Below are 24,454 nucleotides of genomic sequence, written 5' to 3'. Positions count from 1 at the left end.
TATGCTCCTGAGGGAATCAGTCTCTGAACACACCCAACACAAGATGGCCTTAGCCTGTGATTTCCTGAAATGTATAGAGACCAAGTGGATCCACCCTCCAGGTGAGAAGGGACTACAGGAAGGACCCCGTTAGTCTGAGAGGAGGCTGAAGCTACTAGATGAGTCAGTCTTCAAGAAGATGGCTGATTTCCCATCATCCCTTCCTTCTAAACCAGTTTTTCATCCTCTTGTAATAAATCTGATTTTTCCATTTGCCGGTCATCCTCTGCCGTGGCTGCCTCTTCCTCTTTCTCTGGCTTCCTGACTGGGGTAGGAGGATCTCCAGGGATGGTCCCCAGGACTTTGGTGCTATGCTCCTGAGCTTTGGCCCTGAGGGCAGCAATGCTGTTCTCTCTGAGTTCCTCCTGGGAAATGGTGGTTTTGGAATCTGGCCCCCTTTCTTCCTTGTCACTCTTGTCAAGCTTGGGCAGGGCCTGGCGTTCCATCTCCGGCTTCCTTCCTGCCTCAGCCGCTGCCTCCAGAGACTTTTTGTGCATCCCTAAAAAGAATTGTTGGTATTCGGGTTTAGAAAAGCGCCTGGGCATGGGAAAGCCATCTTGAACTGAAAACAGTAAAGATAAAGAAAGGCCAGAATTAAGGAAAAGCAGAAAGCCTTGCTTCAAACAGCAGTCACACAGAGAGCCCAATGAAGGGGCCCTGCATGAGGAAGACCTCCAGCTAATTCTCTGACAGAAACAGCCAGGCTTGAGGAGAAACTTACACCAGTGTTCCACCTACATATATTTATCTTTGTGTCAGAACCCTGAGGTCAAATCTGCATATTTTAGATTGGAGGAGGAAGAAACATCCTGTGTGGGAATGAACTGTCCTTAAATAGCGCTAAAAGCAGGGTTACAAAAGGAATCTATGTTTATAAAAAAACCACAAAGATTTCTAAGGTAGCAAAATGACAAAATCTGTTATCCCTGCAGTTTAGTGGACTAGGGCAGAGGAAACTAAAGAGGCAGCACTCCCTAATCCCATTAGGTTGCAGAGTTTCACCAAATACAGAAGTGAATCTGTATGTAAAACAAAGCCTTGATGAGGGAAATGCTAACCCCTACAGGCTGCTTTTCTTTCCCTAACATATACCATCCACCCCTGTCCTTTCAATTCTCACTTTCTTGTAGACTGAAGAATGAAGCAGTACATTTATAAGAAGCCAGGTGTTAAATTTGAAGAAATTAGTCTGGAAAAGCAGAAAAGAAAAGCTAAGGAAGAAACAGGAGTGCATGAGAAAATCAGCTACTATATTTAAATAGCTTTAAAATATCAGGCAAATTTGTCATAGTTCAGTTACTTGCATATAGGATTTGTTTACGGCTGAGCCTCCATAGTGCTTGGCACACAGAAGGAAGGGGAGAAGGGAAAAAGGCTTCTTTATGCACAATTAACACTGTTGAGAATGAACTTTTCACCTGACTACCATCTAACTCAGAGGTCTTCAAACTTGGCAGCTTTAAGACTTGTGGACTTCAACTCCCAGCTCTGCTGGCTGGATAATTCTGGGAGTTGAAGTCCACAAGTCTTAAAGCTGCCAAGTTTGAAGACCTCTGATCTAACTGATCAGATTGCACTCCAGGCATATACTGGCATGCCAGGGTGCTCCTGAAAGGAAGGCCTATGAGTGGAGGTGAAAAGAAGTTTATTCTCTGGTCTTCTCTTAAATAATACCAAGGCTGACCAAGAATTTTGCAATTTATGAATGCAATTGTTTTCAAGATTTGTTTGTAAACTACCAGAGACATCAAAAAGAATGATGGACTAGGAAGACTCTTGGTCTGATCCAGCAGAGGTCTTCTTATACTGGTAGTCCTCAACTTATGACTGGGACCAGAATATCCATTGCTAAGCAAGGCAGTTGTTAAATGAGTCACACCAATTTTACAACCTTTTTTGTCAAAGTTGGTAAGCAAATCACTGGAGTTGTTAAGTGAATCACACACGTGTTAAACAAATCCAGCTTCCCCCATTGACTTCATTTGTTGGAAGCCAGCTAGGAAGATTGGAAATGGCAATCGCATGAACCCGGGATGCTGCAACCATCATAAATACAGGCTGATTGCGAAGCACCCAAATTTTATTTGACTGTGGGGACATATAGTCATAAGTGCAAGGACCAGTCATAAGTCTCTTTTTACAGTGCTGTGGTAAGTTTGAACAGTCCCTAAATGAATGATTGTAAATCAAGGTCAACTTATATGCATAAATCTACCCAAACCTTAAATATATTTATTATGCCATGATCTGTGATTACTATTTTCTGAATTAGAAAGCTTCTAAAAACCTTTAAAGGATCTCCAAATTTTTTGCCCAAAGTTATCAAAAGTTTATGTTCTCAGCCAGTGTGAACATCTGGCAGGGGATTCTCACCATAATAACAGTTTACCATGTGGTAAACTGCTGAGAAAATGTGAAGAATGTTTTTAGCAAAGACATTGTGGGAGCATAACATGAAACACAGACTATTAGCATTTGATGTAAAGGTTTTATATTCCATAAAATTTAAAAAAACCTTCCATTAAAAAGCATTACTGGTAGCCATATGTGCTGATCTGTACAACCCCTAGATTCAGCAGAAAGGCCATAGTCGAACATTATGTCTATAAGTAATCCATGTTCAGATATTTTTTTCCTATCCTACCTATTTTATACAATAAAAGCTTTCTGAACAGATCTTCCAGGTATATTAGCCTAAAGATCCATTCCATCCTTCCATCATGGCTAGTAATCCAAGTCATATAGAGCAGTAGTGGGTTTCTACCGGTTCGCCCCGCTTCGGGGCAAACTGGCAGTGGCAGCAGCAAGAGGCTCCACTCACCCACCTGGACATCATCACGGACACTCTATGCATGAGCAGAAGGTTCTGTGCATGTGCAGAAGCACCACGCGCGAGCAAGCATTTCCAGTCCCAAACCGGTAGTGAAGGTAAGTAGAACCCACTACTGATATAGAGGGCATAGTATCAGAAAATACTACTTTAATTCCCTTCCACTCTGTCAGAACTCTGCCAGGGGCTATTACAAAATATAGATCTGTTCTCAAGACTGAACTCTTACCCAACAGCCAAGGAGCACAGGATTCCATTATGCCATCCTTGGCTGATTTCAGTATGGATTCTGGCAGTGGGATGGAGTGACGAACCATTGCACCATATAGGCCATATTCTGCCATTACACTGCTTCTTCCCCAGCATTTTTCTCTCTTTCGCCATTTGGCCCGTCGGTTCTGAAACCAAACCTGCAATAAAAAAGATTGTTTAATAAGGAAAGTATAGTTTTTATTTGTCATGTGATTGTTGCATCCTAATGAGTCTAATTTAAATAGATGAATATGTAAAAAAAATAAAAGGCACTGACTAGTCCAGTGAAGGGTTGTTTGTATTTTAAAACTAGTATCCCTAAAGATGATCTAAGACTATTTCATTCTTTGACTGGGAATGAGATGAAACCACTTGCCTGATTGAGAATGGAACCAGTACAAAAAATTGGGTTTTTTTTCTGAGCCCAGAACATTCCATTTTTTTTCCTTCCTCCCTCCCTTCCTTCCTGTAATAACTTTCCAGTCAGACATATGGCAGAGCCTTTCACTCTCCCTGCCATCACCAAATACAGCTAGATATTTTAGTACCTTTTATTTTCATTAAATTTACTTGCAAACTGACTCACTGTTTTGACTGAACAAGGTAAAAGCTGCATATGGGGCCATGGTATTTTGATGGGAGGATAGACATAATTAACTGAAGCATGGTTTGCTCAACTCAATTTGCAGAATACTTTGGATGAGAAAGTAAAATATAACAGCTGAGTTCACAATACTCTAATATAAAATACAGATGGTTAATTCAGGATCAAGCAAACATAATTTCACTGTTTTCAGTAACTCATTCCCATTCACATATCCTCCCCAACTAGCACAGCCTTGTAGTTTGTTGCAGATTGCCAAAATCAGAATATTTTTGCAAAATTAGGCAAAAGAATTCCATTGGACAAAAAACTTCCCCTTAATATCCCTTTGTTCTGGCCAAAAGGGTAATGCCAAGATTATAATGACCCAGAATGTGAATTCTCTGTCCTGGTTCATACTGAATTGTTTCATGTTTAAACAATTATATATGGACGCTCCCACGATGGAACTGAATGTGATTTGCAAATTCCAATGGGCTCTTAGTGCAATCTCAGCCTTCACTTTATACAAGGTCTAAATAAAATTGTGCATATTTTTCCAACTGAACAGTATGACAATGCAGAGTCCGATAGCTTAGTGCAGGACTATAATTCTCATTATGCCTTTTGGGCAAGTAGCCTGGATTTTTGCCTCTACTTGACGGAGGTCAGAAAGAGAGAAAGGAAAAGCGAGGAATCCTCGACTATGTAGGGAATGCAAGAAAAACTTCTAAAGGCCACCAGGCGATGGAGAGAGATGGGGTACTATGTCGGCTGCTTTTTAACCCCTCTTGGGTAACGCAGATACATCCCGTTGGCGGCACCAAGGCTTCCACCATTTCGGCCGCGAGCCTAGCAGAAATCTATTAGCGCCGGGGGGGGGATTGCACCTCCTCCCCCCTCGCCTTTTTCCCGCTTCGGAGAGAAGCCTCAGCTTTGAGATGAAAAATTGCTCGCGGTCTATTCAGGAGGAGGCAAAGGAAGAGTCAGCTCCAGGGGCAGCCCAGGCCTGATTGAAAAATAAGTTAATTTCAGTTTGAATCGATGGGCCTCAGGCACTGAAATACCACGGGAAATTAAAGCGGGTGCTCCCTGGGGATCGGCGCCATTGACCCGCGCTAATTAATGCCGTGGCGGTAGTGAAGTTCTCGCTCGCTTCTCCACGAGACAGTCACCCCTCCCTTCAGCTGCAAGCATAGCCCCGCACCGCAGCCACCAGCTTTTTCTCATTTAACTAATTAAGCTAGAAAATTGGGTGTTAATTTGTTTAGGGGTGTGTTTTTTTTTTAAGCCCCCCCCCTCCTGTTCTTTCCCTCCCCCCACCTCTCCTTTCCAGGGAAGGCACGCGCCGTCCCCGGCGGAATGGAAATGAATGGTGGGGGCTCGCTGGCAGATGGATGCTCGGGGGGTCACTCAGCAATCTTCTCCGACTTGATTGCTTGATTAGGTCGTTAGCACATTAAAAAAAAAATTGCTCTCCGTCTGGCGCTGTCCTGATGAGTGGGCCGAGGCAGGAATCGCCTGGGTAATTTATCTTTTTATACAGCAAAGAATTTGATTTCAATCTGCAGATATATCGAAGCGCCTTTGACACCTGTTTAACATTACAGCGCTGACAGCTTAACCCTGTGATGACTCCGCTGGGCGGCAGCCGAATCAGGCAGGGTGGAGCAGGACGAGTCTCCGAAAAAGGGAGGTGGTAGCTGGAGGAAACTTCAAATTCTCGTGGAACCGCGTAGACTGGAGAAAGAGCCCTCCCCATTGAAAGCCCCATAAGGTTAACAAAATACATAATTATACATATACATTTTATTGAATTGCACTGCCACTGGATATTAAAATAAGGTTGCAAAACTAATTATTCTTACATGAAAGTTACAGGTAACACAGATCAAAATCCCTTTGTGACTTTTTTCTTTTGGGTATTTTTTTGTCACCATTACCAAAGAAGCTCATATTTAAACCCGTATTTCCTTTGTTACAGCAATAAGTATATGAGAAGTTTATGCGCTTGCATTAAGGATAGGAAGGATATTTGCAACACTAATCATATGGTCAATATGATATTAATTCTTATTCCTAAATGAGCATTCTTATAAATCCAATAATTAAAAATGTACTGAATTGCGTAAGTAATCTCCGTTCAATTAGAACAGAAATATTTTAGAATTGTCAAAGTAGCAAAGGACTGAATGATTTGTAGAAATTAATGTTCTTACTTTAAGTATTGTGAACAATTTTGAACTCATATAAAAAAAGGTAGCATAAACTTTAAGCTAAAGCTGATTAGGCTTTCTTAATAGGTAGATAGACATCACAGTTAATAAAAATTTGCAAAAGAGCTTGGGTGGGGTAATATCTAGTTCAATGAGGCTTGGAGACAACCTAGAAACCTGTTTGTGTGAGAAATAGTGGTTGTGCATATACACGTAGTCCTTCACTTACAACAGTTTGTTTAGTGACTGTTCAAAGTTACGACAGCACTGAAAAAAGTGACTTATGACATACTTAGGACAGTTCCCCATGGTTACTTGATTTACATTTGGATGCTTGACAACTGATTCACAATTATGACAGTTGCAGTGTCCCAGTCATGTGATCCCCTTTTGTGACCTGACAAGCAAAGTCAATGGGGAAACAAGATTCCCTTAACAACCCTGTTTCTAATTTAACAACTGCAGTGATTTGGTTAACACATGGCAAGAGAAGTCATAAAATGGGGCAAAACTACTTAACAAATTTCTCGCATAATAACAAAAATTTTGGGCTCAATTGTGGTCATAACTTGAGGATCACATGTAGGGAAAAAAGCATATATACCTAAAATGTCCTGTCTTTCAAACTGCCTTTTGATCTCAAAAGAAAATTCTCTTCTGGTCTACCCATCTCATTCATATACATAGCAAAAATAGAAACAATCATTGAGCAAGTGGTAATTTACTACTCTTGTTTATGTGTAATACTGTGATAATAAGACAATCGTGAATTAAGTAGGGAGGAACAGTCTATTATACATCTCTGCATTTAACCAGAAAACTAAGACTTAGGGATACCATTTACCATGTGGCTTAACAAATTTTATTTGATATATTTTTATGCATATCAGGTACAGTGAAATAAATCTGAATATGTAAGCAGGCTCATATGTACATAGTTAATGCACACAAGCATACATGAATTTGTGTTCCATATAATGATACATGTATTTAAATGGATATATTTTTAATATAGCTGAAAATGCCAATCTAGATATATTTGTTGCATGGACCTATATTGAATGTTTCTTTGTTCTCATGTGAATGTAGGGTTATGGCTGTATGTATGTAGGGTTATTAAGCTACCAGAAGATGCATGTTTAAAAATAAAGTTGGTATTCTAATTAATAAAAATGTTATAAGAGCATTACAAAATAGTTCATATAAAAATACTTCATCTGAAAAGTCTGCACAGAAAACTTCACTCAGCCATCCCCCATCAGATTTGCATATAATATATTTCTTCTTGTCTTCCTCTTGTCCACTAGATGGCTCTATTCAATGAGATTTTACATTATCCAGTATTATATGTTTTCTTTTCTGTTTCATCAGTGTACAAATTCAAACATGAGAAGTGCTCTGTATTAAGGGATAAATTCCACATTGATGGAATGAATCAGGTACACTTTCCTGCTTATTTCAGAGCAAAAGGTATTGATTCCAGAGCTTGTCAGAATGATGGAATGTTTCCCCCAATTCCCAGCATTTGCCATGTCCTTTAAAAATATTTAGAAGAGCTTCTTCTGACAGCCATTATTTATAAATTCAGCCTTATTTTTATGACCCCAGAACCTGAATATCTGTAATGTTAACTGTAGGTCTTATTTATGAACAGAGATTCAATGGGCATGATTACACATCAGTAGGCTATGTTGCATATTTAGAATTAAAGTACAGAAAATGTTACTGTGCTTCTGGGAATAGGAATTATTCTAGAGTACTGCCTTGCTTAGCACAGGAAGCAAACTTTTATATATTGTATACATACGGATTTTATATCTGTTACATGATTAATCTGTTGTGACATTGCAATGCATGAAAAGGAAATTAAAATTTTAATACTAAAGTCAGCATAAAGAAATATGCATACATATAGCATGCAGATAGACACCCCTTCAAAAACTATTTAAAGTAATATGAATATATTTTAAACTGGTAATGGTTTAAAATCAGTAGAACTAAATATATATTATATTTATAATTTATATTATATATTTATATTATATATATATATATTAAAATCAGCAGAAACTAAATATATTGCTTTTTTAAAAAAATCCAGCAAATAAGCAAATCTATAGAAGGATGAATGTCTGTTGCAAGAAAACTGATCTGCTTCTTTTGAATTAGGGTTAAATAATACTTAGTATATAAGTATACCATTTAAAAAGTGATGCCTTTTTGCCACTTTCTGGAACAAAATGTCTCCTTTAAAAAAACCCGCTGTATTATTTTAAAATTTGTGGTACTGTTTGTCAATGCAGATAATGTCTAATGTAATAAAAATGTGTGGTTAATACCTCCTTCCAAATTAGGCCCACCAAATCTACCAAACTCTCCTTCAAACTGGAGGTCCTGGTAAGACTTTAGGAATAGAGCTAATCTAGAGAAAATGCTATATGAAACATTATTTACAAATCCTTTGTCTCCTCAAACAGTATCAGACACCACAGCAATCCAGTTTACCACTCTGCTATAATCAAAAATACAAGATATCTCTTTAAACGTGTAAGAAAAAGATATTACGCACACATTAACCCTCACTTTGCTTACTCCTGAAATTTAAACAGGCCTTTAATTCCATAAACACAAGTGGAGGCTATTCCTGGATGAAGTGAAGACTGCGAGTAGCATTTTTCTGTTAGATTTATTTAGTATGTAGTTGGAGGTACTCCATTTTATATTTTTTCAGGTAATAATGCTAATTGCTTTTTATGTGTTCTGCACATAAAGGGATCTTACTCCAAGGTTAATATATATTCTACTGCAGCTTTCCTCTTCTGCTTTTCACTAACTCAGACTGGCAGCCTTTATTTTGGAATAATTTCTTCTGCTATACTGTACACCAGATTCTAATGTGATGTGTTTTGTGTGTTCTTTTAGTAACACACTTTGCTTTTTTACATTTGATATAATTTTATTTTAATTCTATGTTTAATATATTTGTTATTCTGTTTTATATTGTTTCTAGCTTGCTTATTTCAGATTAGTTTACAGTGTTTATAAAGAGATTTAAGATTTCTTAAATAAATGGTCCAATTTTTAAAAAGAATTAACTGCAGCTTTCTTGGCTTACATTACATTCAGCATCCTTGGAACATTTCAGCAGAAAACTTAAAATGATACACTTAATAGGACTTTGACATGTGTTTACTTCATTTGTCCACCAGAGGACCAAATTCCCTATCCAGTGATCTCAGATCCACCATCAGAGGGCCAAACTGATATCCAAATGTTCTCAGATTCTTCTTTAGATTTTGAGTATTCAGTTAATGCATGACTCTTCCTTCATTACACAATATATACTTTTTCTTTGCATATATAAATTAGAAAAGCCCAAGTGGTTTCTAGTAGTTCCCTCAATAAGCTTTGGAGATCGGTAGTAGACAGCAACAGAAAAGAAAAGTAAAACACTGTGTTATGTAATATCAGACTAATTATCCATTTAGCTCATATTGTTTACTTAAGGATGGAGTAGGAAAACTTTTTTCTTGAGGTTCTAACAGGATCTAATTGCTTTACATTTATTTTTGAAACTTCTTTTTCTGTATTGAAATCTACGTAATATTCCTATAAGCCCTATCCCAGTGATGGCTAACCTTTTCTGGACCAAATGCCCAAAGTGTGTGTATGCATGCGCGAATGCACGTGTGCAAACCCCCAAAATGCAATGCACGTGTGGCCCCCACGCATGCGTCCCACACGTGACCCACCCTCGTACATGCAGCTCCCACGCATGTGTGTGTGCCCTGCATGTTCTCGGGCCCCCCACATGAGCCCTGCCCTCTGTGTATGCATGCGTGCCCCTACACATGCCCCGCCCAACGCACATGAGTGGCAGAGACGCAAACACCTGGCTGGCGGGAGGCGCGCACACATGTGCAACTGAACTGGGGCAACAGCTCAGATGGCATCAGAGAGTGTGCTGTGTGCCACCTCTGGCACACGTGCCATAGGTTCACCATCACAGCCCTATCCAATAAATAACAGAGAATAACAGAGTTAGACAGGACCTTGGAAGTCTTCTAGTCCATGAGTCTCCAACCTTGGCAACTTTAAGACTTGTGGACTGGCTGAGGAACTCTGGGAGTTGAAGTCCACAAGTCTTAAAGTTGCCAAGGTTGGAGACCCCGTTCTAGTCCAACCTCCTGCTCAAGCAGAAAAAGTTAAACCAATGGTTGTCCAGTATCATCTTAAAAATATAAAATCACTGTCCTTTTCCACTAGTCTGAACATTAGATCTTTTGTACATGTAATCTTCAACTTACGACAATAGAGCCCAGAATTTCAGTCATAAGTTATTGCATTCACAAGTCAAGGGACTACATGCCCAGATTCAATTTTATTAATTGTTTTTACAACTAACATAGTCACCATGGTTATTAAACAAATCACATGGTTGTTAACTACATCATATGGTCATTAAATGAATCCAGCATATTCAATGGGCAGAGTTTTTTCCCATTTTCTACCATAAAAAATTGTGGCCCCATGACTGTAGGAGGCTGCAGCCAATCATAAATGCAAGCCAGTTGCCAAGTGCCCAAAATGTGATCACAGGGAGGGATGGTAATTGCAATTTACAGGAAGGTCATGAGTACCTTTTTGGAAATAGGTTCTAACTTCCAAACAATGGTTAAGTAACCGGTCATTAAACAAAGACTAACTGTAATAAATATGTCAGATCTTTTCCTTGCTATACAAGAACTTGTGTGTATTTATTTTTGCTTTGTTTGTTCGTTTGCTTATATGTGCTAAAACAAAAAGAGCTGCTCATTACATCCATCTACACAAGATGAACGGAAAAAGCAGATCATAAAAGGCAATAGTGCGAATAATCCACTGCCAAATCTCATAAAGCTTTAAATGTCAAAAAAAGAAATTTTCAACAGGCTCGTGGAGACCAATTGGTCTCACATGCTCAGACCACTGGTGAAATGTGTTCATGAGCACCCTTCAACAACTGCATTCTGGGTCAATTGGATCTTCCTGGTGGACTTCACAGGCATCCTCACATACTGAGTATTGTGTACCAGTACCTTAAATGAGAGGTGATGAAGATCACCTGCACTATCACAGTAAACCCCTCATGCTTCAAGTAAGGCTACAGCTAGTGCACAAGCTGAAGTTTGGACAAAGACATCCTTGACCATAGCCCTTATGTGCCCATCCAGGAGGACTGCCCGAGTCATGGAAGCTATTCCTTCATGGGTGATCAAAAGGCAAGGAACTTTGAATGGGCAAACAGCACCTTCATCTTTTTTGCTTCAACCATTTTATTGCAAGAACTTTCCCCTACTTGTCAGAACAGAATCCATCCATTAGGAGCAAAGATTCTCAAATCTGAGCAATGTTATGGGCAAAATACCATGAGAAACGGTCACAGCACCCAGGCAGGAGTTTTAAAATGGAGTTGGACACTCCCAGAAAAAGTCACCCGAGCAATAAAGGAGTAGAAGTAGAAACGCTTCCGTTATGGTATGGGATTGAGCTTGAGTTTGTAACTGCTCAGTCAAGTTTGCTTTTCTTCTTCCACCAGCACCCAAGGCATCTCTTCTATCATTTCAATCCCTGCGGATTCTTGGTAAATAAAGGTGCCAATCAAAATCAGTGAAAGAGGAGCTTATGCTCATCCTGGAGTCCATGAACCTTCTGCTTTAACCATCTTCCAAAATATAGAAATTGAATAACTTCAGCAGCTCTGAGGTTACACTGGCGGAAAACCCACCAAGCAGCAGAGTAACTGATCATTGGCCCCCAGGAAGAGGGTTTGCAACTTAGGCGTTCTCCTGGATGATCGGCTGTCTTTAGAAGATCATATGACGGCCGTCGCCAGGGGAGCTTTTTATCAGGTGCGCCTGATTCGCCAGTTGTGTCCCTTCCTGGACCAGGACTCCCTATGCACGGACACTCATGCCCTTGTCACTTCCCGCCTGGACTACTGCAACGCTCTCTACATGGGGCTCCCCTTGAAGAGCACCAGGAAACTCCAGCTGGTCCAGAATGCGGCTGCGCGGGTGATAGAGGGAGCACCATGATGCTCCCCTGTAACACCTCTCCTGCACAGGCTGCACTGGCTGCGGGTGGTTTTCCGGGTGCAATTCAAGGTGTTGGTTATTACCTTTAAAGCGCTCCATGGCACAGGACCGGGTTATTTATGAGACCGCCTACTGCCGCCAACTGCCTCCCATCGATCTGTGCGCTCCCACAGGGAGGGCCTCCTCAGGGTGCCATCAGTCAAACAATGTCGACTGGCGACCCGCAGGGGGAGGTCCTTCTCTGTGGGGGCTCCTGCCCTCTGGAATGAGCTGCCTCCGGAGCTGCATCAACTCCCCGACCTCCGGACCTTTAAGCGTGAACTTAAGACTTTTTTATTCCATCGTGCGGGGCTAGCCTAATGAACTTTTAGTGGGGGTTTTATGAAATTTTTAGGATTGTTTTAATTTGTTGGGCCAAATTTCAAAATTAGTTTTTAATTATGTTTTAATTTTTGTGTATATCTATGTTGTTTTAAATTGGCTGTAAACCACCCTGAGTCCTTTGGGAGAAGGGCGGTATAGAAATTGAAACAAACAAACAAACAAATAAATAAATAAATAACATGCTGGATTTCCAGTTTGTCTCTTAGGCTCAACTTAATATTTTCCTTTCATATTCTGATTCTTCTGAAACAAAGTCCTTTTATAATTTATAATTATAATTTCCTCTAGCAGTTGTAGCACCTAGTTTAAAGCTCTTATGATGAGCCAGCTGGCCTTTCTCTTATGATTTGATCTTTTTATCTTCAGTATATGGTCTGAATGTGTATGTGTATATGTGTATAATAGTACGTACATTTTACTAAATTAATATACCCTTCCTACTATTAAAAAGACCCCAGCTATTTGTTTAGACTGAATCATTTTAGGCCAGATTTCATTTATTTTTTTCTGGAAATTATATTGTAATGGTAAAACTGATTATCGAATTTTAATTCAATAGGTCTAGTTTTGCCTAATACGTTGTCAAATACACACAAACACACACATTACAGAAACTATGCTAATTAAAGTTAACATTTTAGTACATTGGGAGAGTTGGGGCAACAGGCTATTACTAGATTTCTATAGAAGCAACCTACTTATTCAGAATTATTTTGTCAGTAAAAGATATCTAGTTATTTTTATTTCTCATTTAAGAAAACACATGAGTTTAAATGAGACATTTTTCAGATTTGTGGTTTCCAATCCTTCCTATCTGCTCAGATTTAGACTTGTTTAGAAAATGTGGAATTTAGAGTGTTATTTCAGAGATCTGAAAAAGTTGTATAAACCAGGAAATACATTGTGTCTCCCTATTCATATGCTGTATCATGGTTATTTGCAATATTTATTGTGCTATCATTTTCTATGACACTATAAAAAGATATGAAGTTAAATGTGTATAGGAAAAGAGGCACATGGTCTGCATGGCTGATCACAAAACAGATAGCTGCTCTTATTCCTGTTACTTTGCAGAAGCACAGGGAAGTTAGTATTAGTACTTAGGTACTGTGGTTTAAATCTTTCTTGCCAATGATGTACTAATTTCAAACCTAAATCTTTCCTGCCAGTGATGTATCTAATTATAAACCTAAAAATTTAATTGCAAGTGGTATATCCAAAATTCACTTGTTGCAATTCTAGATAACATTTGACATAAAAATTTTTTACACACATTCATTTATTAAAAATACCACCAAAATATTAGATAATTGTAATATACTTTTTTTTAGATGCATTGGTAATGTTGGTGCCTTGCTTTCATAATGAATAAAACCTGAATGAGAAACCCTAAAGTTTGATATCAGCCTAGAATAATGGAAGAAATTACCTAACGAAGGAAGAAGTAAGTTTAGGTGTAAAACTTTAAAATATGCTTCACTTTTTAACATGAAGATGGATATATTGTTAAGCAAGTCAGATGAATATAAGCAGTATCCTGAAGAATAACAGATGAAAGAAAATACATATTTGAGGAAAACAGGTTAGAGTAAGTGAAAAAAAATAACAGTGAAGAACAAATACATCCAATTGTAAAAGTCCAAGTATTTTCCTAAAATTAAATATGTATCTCTTCTTGATATAGTGTTGCAGTAAAATCAGAATACTTGGATTAGTGGAAAGAGATCTATCATAATGCCCAAAGCCAATCAGATCATTTCAGCAAAAGTAGAAAATCCCCCAGGTATTATGTTTTACCTCAGCCTTAAAATATAATATGAATAATTTAAAAACTAATAATTTGCACTCTTGCCTAACAATCTAACATTCCTGTGTGAGCTCTAAAGATTGGATTACTCTTCAGGCAGTCAAAACATACATGAACTAGATTGAAGGGGAAATGGTAGAGGACGTCTGCCATCTCTTCTGCCAATTATTATCCACCCCAGTTTTTCTGAATCAGTAATACATTGTCTTCCTTGATATGACAAGAATTAGTAATTAGTGATTTACATTTACACTAATCCCTAAACTGATTCTCCATCTAAAGAAATTTCTTTGAAGAAATTTCAGAAAAAAAACATGCCCCTGACTAACATCCAAGAGGTTTTGCTCATTCTAATTTCTGAAGTAATATTCCATCCATAACACTATCAACCATAGTACTGCAAAATTAAAAAACATGCAGTATGAAATTAAGTATCACTGTCAATTAAAATACCTCAGAAATAGTAAAGAAAATACACATAGAGCCTGGCATCCACATTCTCCAGATTTTATTGGATTTATTAAAAATAATCTAATCTGATAACATAGTTCAGACAGGTCTTCCTTGAGAGGAAGGTCCTAGAAAAATCACCATTGGGAGGCCTAATTATGTATCCTATGTATCTTGTGATACGAGACTGTATGTTTAGCACTGAGATTGTTAAATTAGTGTCTAAGGAAGGACTTTATACTTACCTATAGCATATTGGGGCTAAAAATACTAGAAAGCTAGCTCAGATAAAATGAATTTTTCTCCAACACTGCAACTTAACAATTGAGAATTGGGTAAAAGTAATTTCCTCCCAGTAATTTACAATGTTAACACAAAATAAAGCATTAACTGGAAAGCCTCTCAGAAGCCAATACAAATGTTCAGGGATTACTGCTTATCTTCTGAATCACAGTCCCCATAGTTGTAAATCTACAATCTTCACTGACAAAAACATGACCATCACAAACCTATGCCATGCTCCATGTTCCTGTGATTGGGCAAGCAACCTTGCTATGCACTACAGGCACAGCGACTGACACCATTCTTTCAAAATTCCAAATATGCTCATTGGCCAAAAATGTTAGAGTTCTAACAAATGAGTCATCGGGGATAACAAAAAACAGCAAGTGTTAATACTGTATAAAATAATTGCTATGAGTTAAAAGAGCATGAAGTACAATCTGATTTCTGATATTAGAATCTCAACTAATATAAGCCAATATCAGTTCAATAATATCAATGAACTTCAAGGGTAGAATTCTTTCCTCCCCTTCCATTTTCCATTCTTGGTGTATTGCATTGCACACTTGATGTCTTGTTGCCAGGTAGATTGACAAATTGAAGGAAATTCAGTAAAGAGCAACCACATGATTAAAGAGCTGGAGAAGGGATGATTTATTGCGCATAATTTAAGTAAACAATTTTATAGCTTGGTTACACATTGAATTGGAGGTTGCTGTAAGAAGATGAGATCCCAAAATATAATGGGCAGAAGGATGGCAGAATATATGCAAATATATGAAGAATGCAATTGTAAAGAACAGGAAATTGTTGTAGTTTTCACATTGTTATTTTAATAAAAAGGCCAATGCTATATTAATACTTAATGGGGGAAGCCCTCATGAAATAATGTCCAGATGTCTAAAATATAACTCTTAGTCTTGCTTAACCATACTATATAAAGTATAGTTGTTCAGCTTGAGGCTTGCCTGGGCCACCATGAATGAAGAGGAATTGTCTTGGGCTGCATATAAAAAATATATAATGTTGTTAATGTACTGTATATAAATGACAAACTTCCGTTATTTTTTATAAAAATCTACGGGGTTTTTGTCCTGGGCCATGTTATTCATTTTTTAAATAATTTCTTGATGAAGTAATTCCTTTGCAAGGAACAAGGTAGAAGTAATCATGGATCAATTACAGAGAATTGTTTTTTGCATGCAGAAGACCATAGGTTTACCTATATTTCAAGTCTATTGATGCCTGAAAGCTCTATCTATTCCACTGCTATAACTGCATTGAAAGATGGAATAAGATATGCTAACAAAATTATGTATTCTTACATAAAATAAATAGGGCAGATCCATCCCATTATGCAACTGCACCCCAAGACTTTCCAACAATATATCAACTTCATTTTATACAATCTTTATAATATCTAGCTGTGTGATGTATTGCAATATTTATAGTTTAAATAGTTTACATTCTTAGTTAAACAAAATAAGTATGGAAGTCAAGTGTTGAATGCCATTAAGTGTTCTAATATGATGACATCTGAAACCTGGTTCAAAATGTAATGGAGCTGAGCCTTTTTGTTCATCAAACATTATTTCATAAAGCAACTATACTGCTATATTAAAACTGTAATCTCTGACTATACTAAGTTATTTGATGTTTGGCTGTTTATGAACTTACAAAGTCTGAATGAATTGTTATTTCCATCAGGAAATATTAGGATAAATTCATATGTTTATAACATTTATGTTAATTTTTTAACATATGTCTCTCCAGAAGAAATTAAGTAAATCTAGTAGTTTGGAAATAATGACTTATTCTACTCTTCAGTAAAACTTTCTACAAAATTAATTAAAAATACAATATTTAAAAGGGGGAATTAAGTGAAGATCCAAAGTATTAATCAATTATTTGCTCTTAAAGTCATTTTAGGCATGGTTTCCTATCACAGCCAATAGTTTCCACTTCTCTTTGGTGTTCTTTCATATGTGGACCTCGAAAAATTCTGAGTTCTTAGACTTCATTACATTACTTCCAATACCACCAGCATTCTATTTCCATTGCAAGTGGATGTATGAGCTCTGGATGTGAAAAGTGCCATCTATTTGCAGTATCAACATTTCTCAATGTCAAGACAGCTAACATAAAGGACCAGTCCCAATTCTCCACCTTATAAAGGCCTATTTTCCATGCTGATCCAATTATTCTAAGTGTCACCACACCTTGAATATTCCGTAGTTTTCCTGGTTGTTTATTACTCTCTTGATCCTGATTTATAACTATTTTGGATGACATGCCTACCTTCTATTCCATTTGGATTAAAAGCCTTGCAGTTACAGAACTTGTCATGCATCCTGAATCCTGATGAAGTCTTACAGAAAACTAATACTTATTTCAACATTTTGTTAATCTTCAGCATGCAAAAGCAATTGCCTCCTCTTATATAAAATGTCTAACTAATAAAAGCTAGAACAATTAGTGCAGGCTTAGGCACACAAGAAAGCACATCAATTCAGGATTATCTTTTGAGATTTGGGATAAATCAGTTACAAGACAGTCCCTTAAAACAACCTTTCTGAATCTTGTACCTTCCAAATGTGTTGAATTATAATAATCCAGCAGCCCACATTATCAAATTCACTGGCATCAAATGGGAGAAGACATATCTTACAGAGTATATCACTCTTTTCAAAGAACGCAAAGTATGCTGGAAAAAAAAATAGTGAGTAGTCATGACATGTAATGATTGAATTTCACAGCAATATGATTACCTGTATTCTATCTTCAGGAAGTTCTGTTTTCATAGCCAGCATTTCTCTTGCATAAACATCAGGATAATGAGCCTCATTGAATGCTTTTTCCAGTTCCTCCAGTTGGTAGGATGTGAAGATTGTCCTAAAGGGAATAAAATTCAGTGATGAAAAAAGTTAAAAGAAAAAGAACCTTAAAACACAGCAGTGAAGGAAAAATTAAGAACATGAATACATTATGCAAAAGAGTTATTCTTAGGATGAAGAAGGCCAAGACATTGGGTCTTCCCATCCCAAAGGTGCTTTTTTCAAGAGACAACTGGACTTTCTGGTTATTCTTTGAAAACGTTCCACTTCTCACCGAAGAAGCTTCTTAAGAGCTGAAAAAGCTTCTTCGGATGAGAAGTGAAATGTCTTCAAAGAAAAACCAAGAAATTCCAGTTGCCTCTTGAAAAAGCACCTTTGGGACAACCATGACCTGGATGACTGAGAATCTCCATAGACACTGGATCTTCCCATTCACTGTAGAGGAAAAACTGAAGAGGGTTACTATTGAAGCAAATGAAGATTGCACTCTTTCCATAAAGTACATTAACATTAAAGTGGAGAGGGTAGCAAAACTGTAACCACAGTGGAAATAGAAATAGCATTATAGGGCTGAAAGGGACCTTGGAAGTCTTCTAGTCCAACCTCTTGCCCAAGGCAGGAGTCCTTATTTTATCCGAGACAAATGGCTGTCCAATCTTTCCTTCAAAATCTCCAGCAATGAAGCCTCCACAACTCCAGGAAACAAGCTGATCCGTTAATTAATTGCTTTCGCTGTTAAGAAATTTCTCCTTAGTTCCAGGTTGGGTCTCCTTCTAACAAGATTCTACTTATTGCTTCTTGCCCTGCTCTACCCTCTAACAGGAATTAATCAAATGTTTGTATGAAAACAAATACATCGTTTTCTTTAAGAAGAGGAGGAGAAATCTAAAATATCTGCCCAGCTTTTCCAGAAAAACTTGAGTGGGAGAGAGGAGAGATACATACATTTACCACTATCCTATCCTATACTACCTCTAATATTTCTGAATAGCTATCATTTATATAGTGTGGGTTCCTTCATACCATCTCTCTTCTTAGATACTCTTCTCTGGGATAGTAAATAGTATCTAGTTTTGCTCATGTACATTGTGATCCTAAACGTTCCAATGTGAATGTTAGTGAGCTTGCACCCAAATAAATGTGTGTAGTCAAAATTTAGAAATTAAATTTAGTACCTATATGTAATAGGTACAGTGTCACCAAATATAAAAGCTACTCCTATTGGTCTTAAGATTTATTCCTGATTAAGCCAGTTTTGTTTTGTTTTTGAAACAAACATTTGGCACTTTGTTAAAAATAAGGGGCACAATTTAGTTCCAGGTACTATAGAATCAGTTGAATTAATAATAGGTATAGATTAAAAACAGTTCCAAATTAGAATTATCATCATTTCCTTCTGTGAAATGTAGCATTAACATTCATTAAGAGTTCCATAGTGCTGCAACAAAACCTAACAAGAGGATTCCATAAACTCCATCACTATGGATCCAGTTAAGTAGTTTTAAATTCTGTGAAATGGAGAAATGTGGGGCTTTCCTTACCTATAACCAGACACTGAACAATAGATTTTATGATAACATTCAAGTTTTCAAGAACAAAATCCATCTATTTATTTTTCTGCTTTTGCTATTGCAAAATATTGTTTACATTAATGTTTTCAAAAGAAATTATTTTACCTCCAATCCTTAATTGGCAGAGTGGAGTAACCAATGTGTTTTAATGTAACATCATCCTTATTATTGCCTTTCCTAACATTTGGAAACTCCAATCCTTCTCATTTTCTGTTTATAAAGAATATACTCCAAACACTTTACAATGTAAGAACACTTATCTTCAGGAATTTAGCTCAGTTTCTCAGTCTGTGACTCTACCGGTTCAAAACAACTAATTTCATAGTAAAGATACGCTTCTTCTAAATCTCAATAGCCTAAATTAGGAGTTCTCCTGTCGTTAGGCATAAAAAAAAGCCCTTGGAACTGAAAAGAAATGGACGCACAACTCCAGAAGGGGATGAGAGATACCTGCAGAGGCGAAAACGTGTGGATTATGTTGTGCTCCAAATCTGAATAAACATCCTGACTAATTACTGAAGCATAAAAATTCTCTGGTTATGAGATTAACCTTTCATGGAAGCCAGCTGCATTTCAATGTTTTTTATCTCTATATAAAAGCTTGTGTCTTCATGTGCCTAAGCACTCACATACATGCATATAAACAAATTGGAAAATAATATGAAATCAACCTTCCGAAGGGGGGGAAACTGCTTCAAAAAGAAAAAAAAATCAAAGCCAAGATTCTAAAGATTAAGCATTGATTTTTAAATATTTACATATTTCCCAAGAGCATTGTCTAGATTTATCCTAATTATCTCTTAACATGTAAATGTTAAACACTTCCGTCAGTTTAATAATACTAACATTATGAGGGGCTGCTTCTGCCATCTAATCTGTGTTCTGCTGTCTCCCAATCTCATCTTGCTCTCCCGGAACAATCACCTATATAGATGGAGCAAGCTTTTGTAATGCTTTACTTGCCTTTCTCTCAAAACAAATTGCTTTGCTTATTATGTATTATTTTAGGACCCAAGAATGGTGGCAGGATTTTTATTTTTAAATGTGTGCACTCCTTTTGAGGGGAGGCAGAATTCCTGTCAAAAAAATACAGGCAAAATCCACCCTTTCGAAACGTAATCTTAAAATTTGTTTGTAACAGATTCTTTCAGATTCTCTGTAAAAACAATACTACTAATAGCTAACTTCTCCTCTCTTGCTCGGGATATAGAGAGATGTAATTCATCTCCACATTGCTACTACTTTTTGAACATTTCCTGAAGACAATGTCTTTTTAAAAAAAAAATATTGAATTTTGCAAATTATGGAATTATTAACATTCAACATTAAAATCCTCAAATTTCTGAAACAATTCATTCCAGACTGGAATATAAAACCTGCAAAAATTCTAACACTGATCTACCACATAGCAAGCACATTCCTGTATATTGGCCCAATTCATTGAAATTCATTCATTCCTGCCCTCATTTGTTCATATATATCAATAAAACTGAGAATTATTTGTTGCAATTTCAATTGTTGATTCTCAAAACAAATAAACCATCCTTTTTTTTTTCATTACAGCCAGCCTTGTATGGGGCCATTTAACATAATACAGATATTCTGCTTGTTATCAAAATTAATCTTCCCAAATCATGTCCAGGTGGACTTGCTGCTGAATACACAAAACAGAACCAATATGCAATAGGGGAGCCCAACACTTGTTTTTGTTCTGTTGATTACTGGGGGGGGGGGGAAGGGAAGAAAGCAAAATGGCAAGGTCCTTCTTGGAGTCTGAGTTAGTAAGAAAGGGAAGCAGACTTTTCTTTGGTGATTCCCCCAGCTTTACTGTAAGGTGGTGTGTTTTTCAGTCACCAAACTGTTCAGGAACATTTTCAGATTTGGTTTTGTTTTTCTCCCACCTAGAATTCTCTAGGTGGGTTGGGTTACAATTCCTGTCACCTCAGACATTGTATTTTATTGCTAATCACACACATACACACACACACACACACACACACACTCAGCATCCTTACCAAATGGGAAGGAGGAATTAAATTTATTTTCCAGAAAAAAGGAAATCTTGATAAATCAGTGAGGCCCTTGTGTAAGTGCCAAGCATTAACAGAAAATTAAACGTGAATTAAAAGCTGATCTGGTTGGATAAAGCAATGGTTTGATTTGCAAACTACTCTAGCATACTAATTTCTTTGCTTTATTCACAGCCCCCAATGGCTTTAGGGAAAGTAAAGTGTATGGGAACCCTTTGGACAGCTCCCTCGGGCAGCTCTGAAAGAAAAGCGCTGGAGATCATTGAGAAATAGGAAGGTCCTCTTTGAGATGTTTGGATACCTTGATGAACGTATCTTTTCTTTTATGTACACTGAGAGCATATGCACCAAGACAAATTCCTTGTGTGTCCAATCACACTTGGCCAATAAAATTCTATTCTATTTGATGGTTCAACAAATAAAAGTTAGGAGAACAATACAAAGCTTGGCGTGGAGAAAATCTGGCCCCTAATGCAGCCTCTGTCTTCTTTGGGATTGTGTTTCAGAGTAAAACCTAAAGACCGAGGAGGGATCGTTCAGGATCCATTGACAGAGGCTGTGACGCTGCTTGGTGGAACATCGCTAGATCATCGCTCTCCCGCCCTCCCCTCCCCAGCGCCCCCACCAGCACCACCAAAGAGAAACTTGAACTACGGGGTGGCCAAGATTCGGAGCTTGAAGGCCCAAAGGCAGAGAGGGAAATGGCCCGCCAGCAAAACCCCGGCAAGCGCACCGGGCCGAACTAGTCCTGCTGCTGCCCCAAAGCGCAAATCCCGGCCTTGAAAACGAAGGCTGCCTTACCTGTGTCGTCTCTTCTTTCGCTTCTTACTCTGGTTTAAGGTTGATTTCGACATTTTTCTGTCCGTGGAGGAAACATCTTCGGAATCTGAAGACAGAAAGGCGGGAGGCGATGGAGAGGACTGCTTCTTTGGGGGTGGGGGTGGGGGGGTTCCCCCGCCCGCTCCGCGGAACACGTCAGGCTGTCACCCGCAGGCCTTGTCCGAACTTTCTCGGATCGGGGCTTTTGTGGGGAGGAATTCGTTTGATCGGATTTCGCTTCCTGAGGGCGCCCCGTAAACCCTTCCAGCCGGGAGACGCCTCGCTCTCTTCTAGCTACTTTTTCCACATCTTTTCTCCCTCCTGGGCCTGGGTTCTAGTTCTCTTTTCAAATCAGACCGTTCTCCCACACCGAGATTTCGTTTGTCAATCATTAGGAAATTTTAAAATATTAAACAAAACGGAAAGAACGATCTAGACGGGAAAGCCAAAGTTATGTAGAAGAGGGAGAGCCTTTTACACTCGATAGGCAGGAACTAAATCTGGGAACTTTTTATTCCTCTAATCTTCCCTGTATCTTTACAGGTCGGGAAAAGAAAACGCTGGACTTTGGAAAAAGGGAACAGAATAAAGCAGCAGGACATTTTCTTGTTAGGATCCCTAATCTAATCATGAGCCTGCCTCTCTCTCCGGTTTAACGGTTTCCCGGAGTTATTTTTAATGCTTACCGTTACCGCATTTCTCTTTATATTACTTTGGTTTAAATTTTAAGACATCGAATGATTCATACTTATTGCCTTATGCCCATTACTATCCACGGGACTTTTAGGGTAATTCAAGCCGCACCGCGACTGCATTTTGGTCCAGAAAAGGCCGAAGAGTACTTTGAGCGAGGTTTGGTTCCTACACCGCTACATCTCACCATTTTGTCTCTCGGTGTTATTAATTTTATTTCGATACACTGTGTGCAGTGAGAGCATATGCACCAAGACAAATTCCTTGTGTGTCCAATCACACCTGGCCAATAAAAATTCTATTCTATTCTATTCTATTCTATTCTACACTGTGTGGCTGCAAGGCGCTTGGCCGAAAATTGCTCACGTCTGACAAAATCGGGGAAGGTCTGAAACGAAATCGAGCTGGCTTGCATCAGGGAGACTCTTAAATCCTGCCGGATAGGCTGTGGGGGCGCAGCGATCGCCGCTTCGGGATCAGCTGCAACAGACAGGTCTGTCTGGAGTGGTTTGCAGCACCTGATCAAGGACAAGAGATCTCACCTCCCGGGATAGCGATTCCCAGCTGTCCCCCAGCTTCCTCCCGGGCCCAGGGCCCTCCTCCCCACTGCTCTGTTCCGCCACAAGAGCTCTACCTGAGCTGGCCGTCTGGCTGGTGTCTAGCTGCGCGGGGGCTCTGCCCAGCGGCTGCAGGTGTACGCTGGGAGGATCGGCCAATACCTCCAGGAAAGTGGGCTGCGCGTAGAAACCCGGGAGGCTGCCGGTGCTGAGCAAGCCCATGCCCATGCCGCCCACCCCGCCTGGGCTGAGGACGGAGCGGGCCGCCAGCAGGTGCCCGGCGGGTAAGGAGTCCAGGGCTGCGCGAGGTTGGGAAGGCGGCTCCTTGTTCAAGCCCAAGATTTCCTGAATGCCGAAGCCGGTGCAGCGTGATGCTGTAGGGCCCGAGCTAGGCTTGGCCCCTGCGGCAGAGCCCCCCACTACACCCCCTGCCCCATTAGAACCGGAGGCCGGCATAGGAGGAGGCGCTCCTTCGGAGGGTTGGGGTTTGCCGGGCAGGCTGTGGGCCAGCGCGTCCCCCGCTTTGCCCGTCATGCTGTGACTGGTGGTCCCTTGTGCCCGCTCCGGGGAATGCTCGGGAGCCCCCGCCTCAGGCCCTTTTTATACGCCCAGGTTGGTGCTCAAGCGGGATCAGAACCCAGCAGCCAATCACAGAGGCCATCCGCGATTAGGAATTCCAAAAAGCGGGGGGGGGGCAAAGGCGGCGAGAGAGAGAGAGAGAGAAGGTGAAAAGAGAGGAGGCGGGAGAGGATGGTCGGCCTGGGGCTCGCCGGGAGCAGAAGCGCACGGAGGAGCCCAGCCCCAGCCTGGCTCCCTTAGGGGGAGCGAAGGCACCGAAGAGCCTCAAGACCAGAAAGAAGCTCTGCGCGCCTCCCGATTGGTGACAGGTGCGGGAGCGCTTACGGCCAGGTGACTCCGCGGGAGAGAGAAGCGAAGGAAGCGGAACCCCTTCCGAAGGATCGCTCGCCCTGGCGTCGGTCCAGGCCGGGCCCTCGGGTGCCTCGCGGTTGGGAGAAAGCCCGTCTCTTCG

The 24,454-nt window shown here is 39.4% G+C and overlaps 1 protein-coding gene across 1 annotated transcript; it reads right to left on the bottom strand.

The window, feature by feature from the left end:
• Positions 1 to 206: 206 nt before the first annotated feature.
• On the bottom strand, positions 207 to 23,958 carry VSX2 (visual system homeobox 2). The gene is made up of 6 exons (XM_058172788.1): positions 23,922 to 23,958; positions 23,502 to 23,837; positions 22,157 to 22,241; positions 17,689 to 17,812; positions 3,099 to 3,279; positions 207 to 538 (listed from the first exon to the last, which is right to left on the bottom strand). The coding sequence occupies exons 1-6, from the start codon at positions 23,956 to 23,958 to the stop codon at positions 207 to 209; spliced, it is 1,095 nt and encodes a 364-aa protein (XP_058028771.1).
• Positions 23,959 to 24,454: the final 496 nt, after the last annotated feature.

The sequence above is a fragment of the Ahaetulla prasina genome, chromosome 1 (genome assembly GCF_028640845.1).
Source record: "Ahaetulla prasina isolate Xishuangbanna chromosome 1, ASM2864084v1, whole genome shotgun sequence".
In the NCBI taxonomy this organism is placed as follows: domain Eukaryota; kingdom Metazoa; phylum Chordata; class Lepidosauria; order Squamata; family Colubridae; genus Ahaetulla; species Ahaetulla prasina.
The sequence above is the reverse complement of the archived record's forward strand: the minus strand, read 5'-3'. Positions and strand labels throughout refer to the sequence as shown.

Excerpts from the sequence above, each read along its gene's own strand:
- VSX2 (XM_058172788.1), bottom strand. The coding sequence starts at position 23,958 with ATGACGGGCAAAGCGGGGGACGCGCTGGCCCACAGCC. Across the intron at positions 23,838-23,921 it reads GGACGCGCTGGCCCACAGCC|GCTCTGCCGCAGGGGCCAAG; the intron begins TGCCCGGCAAAC and ends GTGTAGTGGGGG. Across the intron at positions 539-3,098 it reads CTGTGCTCCTTGGCTGTTGG|GGATGCACAAAAAGTCTCTG; the intron begins GTAAGAGTTCAG and ends AATTCTTTTTAG.